General features: G+C 36.4%; 2 protein-coding genes across 3 annotated transcripts; one reads left to right on the top strand and one right to left on the bottom strand.

Annotated features, from left to right (window-relative positions):
- LOC104760286 (transcription factor bHLH7) lies at nt 1,603-4,276 on the top strand (the record flags this gene model as incomplete). The annotated part of the gene is given in 6 exon segments (XM_010483193.2): nt 1,603-1,971; nt 2,446-2,568; nt 2,735-2,800; nt 3,021-3,086; nt 3,482-3,562; nt 3,678-4,276. Coding segments are annotated over 6 exon segments (921 nt in total), but the record flags the coding sequence as incomplete, so codon positions are not given.
- LOC104760272 (putative uridine kinase C227.14) lies at nt 4,428-6,770 on the bottom strand. 2 transcript variants are annotated; one of them, XM_010483173.2, is made up of 12 exons: nt 6,505-6,770; nt 6,306-6,406; nt 6,149-6,195; nt 5,948-6,025; nt 5,681-5,873; nt 5,569-5,599; nt 5,431-5,489; nt 5,265-5,338; nt 5,065-5,151; nt 4,921-4,982; nt 4,789-4,817; nt 4,428-4,681 (listed from the first exon to the last, which is right to left on the bottom strand). In XM_010483173.2, the coding sequence occupies exons 1-12, from the start codon at nt 6,566-6,568 to the stop codon at nt 4,595-4,597; spliced, it is 912 nt and encodes a 303-aa protein (XP_010481475.1). In that variant the 5' UTR covers nt 6,569-6,770; the 3' UTR covers nt 4,428-4,594. The 2 variants fall into 2 exon arrangements, with proteins under 2 accessions (XP_010481475.1, XP_010481483.1); XM_010483181.2 differs by lacking the exon at nt 5,948-6,025.

Raw genomic sequence — 7,761 nt, 5'->3', positions numbered from 1 at the left:
CGTTGGATCAAAATCAAGGTTTTGAGAGCAACGGTCCAGCATTTGGTTTTGTTAAGGCGTCTCGAAAGCGTGTTAACGCAAGCGTTGATGTAATTGCGTGAGTAAGAAGTTAGGCTAAGGATCTCTCTTATGTATTTCTCTTCGGCAGGGAATTCTTCGTGACGAGTCGCTTTGACGATGGCAACGTCTAGTTCCGATAAAGAAGCGCTTCGACCGTTGACTTTGGCAAGACCGACGCTGGTTTGGTCTTTAACGGCTCCTATGGCTCGTTTAAGTTTACTTGAACCCATTTTATTACTACGATTAATGTATTTATTTATTTATTTAAAGGAAATTAAAGAAAAGAGAAAAGACAAAGACTTGAAGAGAGAAAAGGGAAGAACGAGGGTTGTTTTATTTGTTTATGTTTCCTCGTCGTTTCCTTTTTTCTCCTCTGTTTCTTTTTTTTTTTATGTTTTGTTTTTGTGTTCTTCTTCTGCTTCTTGTGTTTTGTTTTGTTTTGTTTTGTTTCGTCAATGTAGTTTCTTTGGTGTTCGTCGATTTTGCACCACCTAAGTCGCCGAAGTTGTCGGAGACATTTGCCGGTCAGAAATACCGCCCGTGGCTGGCTTTCTCTTTAAAACTTTTTTTATTTGTGGGGTCAACTGAAATGTAGTTTTGCATTTACCATTAATGGGAAAGGGGAGAGGAGAGATTTGATTAAATAGAAAAAAAAAAACAATACTACTACTATATTTCTTGCAAGAATCCCAAAACAATACTGATCCAACAAAACAATTTTTTTAATGAAAAATACAAACTCCTAATTCTGATAGACAACAGATACAAGATGGATAAAACTGAGTATGGGAGTGTTTCAGAAGCAGCAAGTGGGTAATATTATCATATGTCAATAACTCAGACGTGTCACTCTTGTATTGGAAAAGAGATAACTTTACTCCATGAGTGCTAAATTTTTAGAAAAACGACAAAAGGTGTATTATTATTATTTTTTTATACCACTAACGAGATGATGATGACGAACCCGACAATACGTGGAATTTTCCCATTACCAAATTTAAAATATAACAAAACATTATTGTATTTTTTTAATTTCCAACTTTCTCCTTAAAAAGAGTTTGGTATTTTCTATTAGTAGGAGCTTTTTCTTAAACTGATGTGAATAAGTTAAACAAAGTCAAAACCTAAAAGCCCACTTATAAATAAAAACAATAAAAAAAGCCCACTTCAAGTTTCTGGAAGGTTTAAACAAAGAATAAGGGCAAAAACGAAAATAGCTATAAAGTAAGGTCCTTTTTCTCAAGCAAATAATATTTTTTTAAAAATGAAAAAAAAAAAAGGAAAGAGAGAGAGAGCATAAAGTGAGAGTCTTTTTGTCAGATCCTTTCTCGTCTGTGTCTCTTCGTCCTCATTAGCTTAAGCATCATCATCAATATCATCATTCTCCTTCTTCACCTAACACAAACTCCTCTCAAAGATTCCCCCATGGAAACTTGTTCTTTCACCTCTCTCTATTTATTATATTAACTCGCTATCTTCTTCTTCTTCTTTTTTTTAACTCACCCTCCCTACCACTGAGTCGTTTCCATGGCTAACAACAACCCACATGATAACATCTCCGATCCATCTCCCACCGACGATTTCTTCGAGCAGATCCTCGGTCTTTCCAACTTCTCCGCTTCTTCTGGTTCTGGTCTTTCTGGAATTGGCGGAGGGTTAAGCGCACCTCCGATGATGCTTCAGCTCGGTGGTTCAGCAGGCGACGAAGGGAATCATCATAATCACAACATGGGTGCCATTGGAGGAGGACCTGGACCTGGACCTGTTGGGTTTCATGATCATATGTTTCCGTTGGGATTAAGCCTCGATCAAGGGAAAGGACATGGCTTTCTTAAACCTGAAGGTGTTCTTCCTTCTGGGAAACGTTTCCAAGACGATGTTGTTGATAACCGATGTTCCTCTATCAAACCTGTAAGCTTCTCTCTTCTTGAACTCTTCACCCTTTTTCTTTTCTTTTTTATTTGTTCTGTGTGTGTTTGTGTTTGTGGTTTTCGATGAAAGTAAAAAAAAAATCTTTAGGGTTTCAAAAAAGTTGCGTTTTTGAGAAAACCCAGCTGAGAAAGGTTGAATTTTGCCAAAGGATTAGGTCTAAAATTGATAGTTTTTGGCTCAGACTGGTGAGATTTTTCTGATTTTCGTTTGTTTGTGAAGAAACCCCAAGTTGAAGATTGTGAGGTTTCTTAACTAAAAATTAACTTTGTAAGCAACTTTAGCATAAAAGAGTCTTCTTTTCTGTCAAAATTAGATAGTCCAATATTTATTTCTCTTGTGGATAATTTCGACAAAGCTGAAGTGATATTTTCACATGCTCTTATCTTGTGAAAAGTGATTTTAAGCTTCTTTTTTAATGTTATTGCTTCCTTTTTGTGTGTGTTTTGTTGAAAGGTTTACCATGGGCAGCCAATGTCACAGCCAGCTCCACCAATGCCGCATCAGCAATCTACAATTCGACCGAGAGTTAGGGCTAGGCGAGGTCAGGCCACCGATCCACATAGCATCGCTGAGAGGGTAATATTTTTGATACACTTTATTATAATCTTCTGTTCTGTTTTGCAATCTCGTTCATGTCTAATGTTTGATCAAAGCCTCAGCTATTGCTATTAGTTGAGATAGTTCGGCTTTATCTTTGCTTACGGAGACTTTACCTGAATGAATAATATTTGCTTTGCAACAGCTGCGTAGGGAAAGAATAGCAGAACGGATCAGGGCGTTGCAGGAACTTGTACCTACTGTTAACAAGGTTGGTATCTTTTGCCTAAAGCTTCAGCTGTATGAATTTTTCAAGGGTTTTGTTCTCATATCGCAAAGATAGCTTGAAAAAGAGCTCAAAGCTAATCAGAATACTGGCGTTCTCAATGAGAGAGAAGCTTTGTAAATGGCAAATAGAGAAACTGGGGTAGTCACAAACTTTGGAATTGTGAATAATAAAGATTTCTGTTGCGTTTGCTTTCTTTTTGCAGACAGATAGGGCTGCTATGATCGATGAGATTGTCGATTATGTTAAGTTTCTCAGGCTCCAAGTTAAGGTAAAACCTCAGTCGTTTTTCAGTTTCAGTCCTCTGGTTTCTTTAAAATGCTATCGTTAAAAGAGAGATTATTTAAAACATCTAGAAGGATTTGGTGGTATAAATCCTTGGTCCCCACCACCACCTACTCTATTCAACCAAAATTCTAATCTGAATTAAAGATTAACAATTGTTTAATCCAATACTAATAAAGAGTAATCAAAGAGCATATGATTGGGTGTTTTTTTGACATTAGTCTCTTTCACTTATTGCTTGCTTCTCTCCCATGGAGAATCATTACAATTGAGGACTACGATAATAAAGTTAATGAGAACATTGAAGAATATTATGTAATGATGATGGGCTTTGATAATTGTTTTCCCTTGATAAGCTTTATGTCTGGTCAACTGGGGCAGGTCTTGAGCATGAGTCGTCTTGGTGGAGCCGGTGCTGTCGCACCACTAGTCACTGAAATGCCATTGTCGTCATCAATTGAGGTTAGACTAAAGTGAGAGAGAGAGAGAGAGATAGACTTAAAAGAGAGAATAAAACAAGAGAACTTTTGGTAATGGGTTTGATTCACTGGCTTCTGGTTTGAAAACTTTTCTTCAGGATGAGACGCAGGCCGTGTGGGAGAAATGGTCAAACGATGGGACAGAGCGGCAAGTGGCTAAGCTGATGGAAGAAAACGTAGGAGCAGCGATGCAGCTATTGCAATCAAAGGCTCTTTGCATAATTCCAATCTCATTGGCAATGGCGATTTACCATTCTCAGCCACCAGACACATCTTCTTCAATCGTCAAACCAGAGATGAATCCTCCACCATAGATTTTGTTTATGGGACAGCATCCAACGTTCCTCAGCTGAATGTTGACATTTTGCTTCTTTTTCCCACTATCTAGACTTTTGTGACTGATGAAAGGTAAGTAAAAAGACATTGGAGGTGGAATCTAAGTAGGATTTGTGCAGTAAAGAAGTAAGAATGGGAATTGTCAAAAGAGGAAAAAGGCTCTCTCACTTACTTGCTTGGCTAATATTCTATCAATTTGATGAAAGTCACTCTTTTTGTTTTAAAGACTTTAGTGGGAGTTTGAGGGTAAGGGTAGTAAACTAGCTCTGTAGCAGTAGTAATGGAAGGTTGTGGGATCGCTTTGAATTATTATGTAAAAAAGGAAAGAAAAAAGTGTTCGTTGTATTATGATTTTTCCCTTCTTCTTTTCTTGCACTAATTTGGATAAGATTATTTAATTTGTTCAAAATGATATGGTTATATAGTTGGGAGCTGGACTGGCAATTAATTATTAAAAACAATGATTTGCCTATTATTAATTATTAAAAACAATGATTTGCCTATTAGGAGTGTAAAAGAAAACACAATGTACGAACAAAATCCGGGTACATTGCAAGAACATTGGAAATAAATAGTAATACACACAGTTTAATGCAAAGAAAATTGCTTATTGAAAAAGATTTCCGATGCAAGAAAATGAGTGTCTTTAGCCAAACCATCTTCATGCAAGAAAGCTTATTCAAAAGTTAATAGATCTGATCAGTAAATCAGCATTCGACTTCGACTTTATTATCAACTCGGCATTGGGTCGGTCGTTATAATCAACCTGCCATCAAAATGTTTAAAAAAAAAAAAATGTAGCTACTACTACATTGAACAACCATTGAGAAACCATATAACTGAATATTTGCAGAGTAGAGTCGGAGCTTTTACCCGCCATTTAGCAACATCTGGTGGTTTACCTGTAGTACGTAAAGGAGAAACATATTAAACAAATCAAGGATTCTCTAAGGTCATTGCGAGTCTTTAAGAAATGAAAAAGACTTCGTAGTTCGTACTACATACCAGTTGAGATATGCCGGTTTTCAACTCGTTGCATTGCTGTATCCAGATTGACATCGATGAACCTTTCAAATGAAGATGGAAGATATTATAATTGGTAATATTGAGATCTAAAACTTAAGTAAAAACACTTTTCATTAGTTTTACCACTTATCATCAAACATATCCGAGATGTCTTTCCAAGATCCTTCTTCTAACAAGATGTAGTTTCCTTCTACAATTACCACTTTATGCCTGTAAAAAGAGGACACAAAGAAAAACTGATCGTCTCGGCAAGAGGTATATAAAACCATTATATGATACTATTGAATAAGGATTCAACCGGTTTAGGAAGGGAAGCTACTTACTGGAGGCTAACAAAGATATCTTCTTCAACTGGATCTCCAACTCCATGATCAAATGATGGTACATAAACTGAGCCCTGGACAGCTTGAAAACTAATCAGAGTCTAATGCAAGTGTTGTAACTCCAAGATTCTAAGGTCAGCAAAAAATCTTGTAACTATCTCTTTACCTCGTTTCTCAGCTTCTTTAAACAGTTGAGCAATAGTGCCGGATCAAAAGTCCATGGAGCTGGTTAATGGATAAAGGGGTCAGACCAATTTTGAACACTTTGAAACCTTACGTAGAAGATAACTCTGACAGATCTCACCTCCTCTTCTCGCATGGGCTTCTTTGGGATCCTAGAGAGACATTAAAAAGTCTGGTTAAAAAACAAAGAGTAAGGGAGAGAGAGAACTATTCAAAATCAAATAAAGGTCAACCTCCATTGCATCAAGTTGCGAACGATACAAATGAAACCCATCCATGGGAAGTACAATAGCAACATCGGGAGGATTAACCTCAGCATCAAAAGAAGAAGCTTTCTGAGGCCATAGCCTATTTACACGACGTACTACTTCATTTGCTAATGTGCTTTTTCCAGCACCAGGAGGACCAGCCAAACCAACCAAACGTCTACACGAGTCAACAGAACAGTCAGGAGGAACAAGAGAGTTTCCAACAGTAGCAAAAAAAAAAAAAAAACTTACTTAACATTTGGGCTAAACATTGATGCTGATGTAGGGACAAGACGTTCAGCCAACTTATCATATATCTCATCCATACAACTTCAAAGGTGAAGAAAAGTGTCTCAATACTATGGTAGAAGCAGTGAGCAGAGACTTGTAGTTTGATAAATTATACACAATATACAGGTAGTCTAGAAATCAGCTGATCAATGAGGGATGTACCTTCCATCGACAACAGTGACATCTCTCTTCTGACTGCAAGTAATAATCTGCAGGAGTCGATTTTTAATTCACAGAAGATGATTAATTAAGCAAATCGCAAGAGACTCAAATATTAAAAAATCAAAACTTGTTTAATTTAGAGAAAAACCAAACACACCAGATTACGAGGGTTTCTTCTTCTAGTCCGTAAGCTCAAATGAACAGGAAAAAGAGATTGGTCCCATGATTGAACTTTGAATCCTCTGAAACGAGACGATTCTGCAATACGAATCGAGAATAATGTAAGCGGGAGTAGTAAGCTCTTCTTAATCGAAATCCTCCGATAAAGAAATAAAATTTGTAATCGAGAAACAAACCTGGAACAGAGGCGTATGAATTACAGTATCTGCTGGGTACAGTGGAGAAAGAAGAAACCTCCATTGATATGGTGAAACAGATTAAAATTATCACTCAAATAGCCCTAAAGAGGATTTTTTTTTTTAAAGATGAAAATTTATTATGAATTACACACTAAGAGTTTCGAATCAAAAAGGTTGGGATTTTATTTTTTGTTTAATCGAGCGAAGCGGTGACTGCCTTCTTCTCGAGGACGAAGACGAGTGTGATCCCATTGCAGTAGTTGCACTTGCAGAGGATAATAATAAAAACAAAACTATTATTTTATGTAATAGCCACGTCATCCTCCAAAACGCCGTTGACCGTCCACCTGACTCAAAAAAAAATTGCTAGTGGCCCACTGGGCCAGGATCTGGACAGTTCGAATGGTCTAACTCTATATCTAATCCCATATTTAACTATATTTTTAATTTATTTCCCATTGGTTTTACAAAATTTAAGGTTTTTCTTTTATGCTTTTTTTTTTTGTTGATACCTGTTAGTTATATGGGAACTTAAGGTTTACAAGAGTCCCTTGCATTGTTTAGAGTGCTGATGAGCAAGCACGATGTCCCGGGTTGTTCTATCGAGGACTCGAAATAGAATGTCAGGAGAGGAGGCAGTTCCTCCATGATAGCGAGAGTTTCTTTTATGCTTTGTTTAGCTAAAAGTAATATGGTGTGATACGGTAGGGTTGAATGGACCTAATGTGTCCGATAAATTGGATTAAGCTTGAACTTAATAATTTTAGTTAACCTCTTAGTTGGGACTTTTCCTATCGAGTTTTCTATTTTTTTACCGTTAGTTACCGTTACTTCTTGATTAACTAGGAAACTTATTCATACAATATGGTCATATATACATGTCGACACTTTACCATCATACACCGTCACAAGTCACAACTATAGAGACGCAACAAAAGAACTAATAACTCGTAAAATATATATATACATGATCAAAACTTCTTTTTATGTGCTTGAGATGACAACATCATTGGCTAAACCGCATTTTTTTTCTTTTTCTCACTGGCTCTGTGCAGTAATATCATAGTTTAGTAAATATGTAAACAAAATGAAATCAAATGTGTGAGAAAATATTCTCTACGAAACTGCATTGTTTGTTGTATTGTAATGTTGTGTCTTGTGATTGTAATAGTAGTCATTTCACTAATAGAGAATTTTCATCATGGTATATATATATATATATAATTAATGTCTGATTTTTTTTTTTTTTTTTTT

The sequence above is a fragment of the Camelina sativa genome, chromosome 3 (genome assembly GCF_000633955.1).
Source record: "Camelina sativa cultivar DH55 chromosome 3, Cs, whole genome shotgun sequence".
NCBI classification, from domain to species: domain Eukaryota; kingdom Viridiplantae; phylum Streptophyta; class Magnoliopsida; order Brassicales; family Brassicaceae; genus Camelina; species Camelina sativa.
Note: the sequence above shows the minus strand (reverse complement) of the source record. Positions and strands in the feature narration are given on the sequence as shown.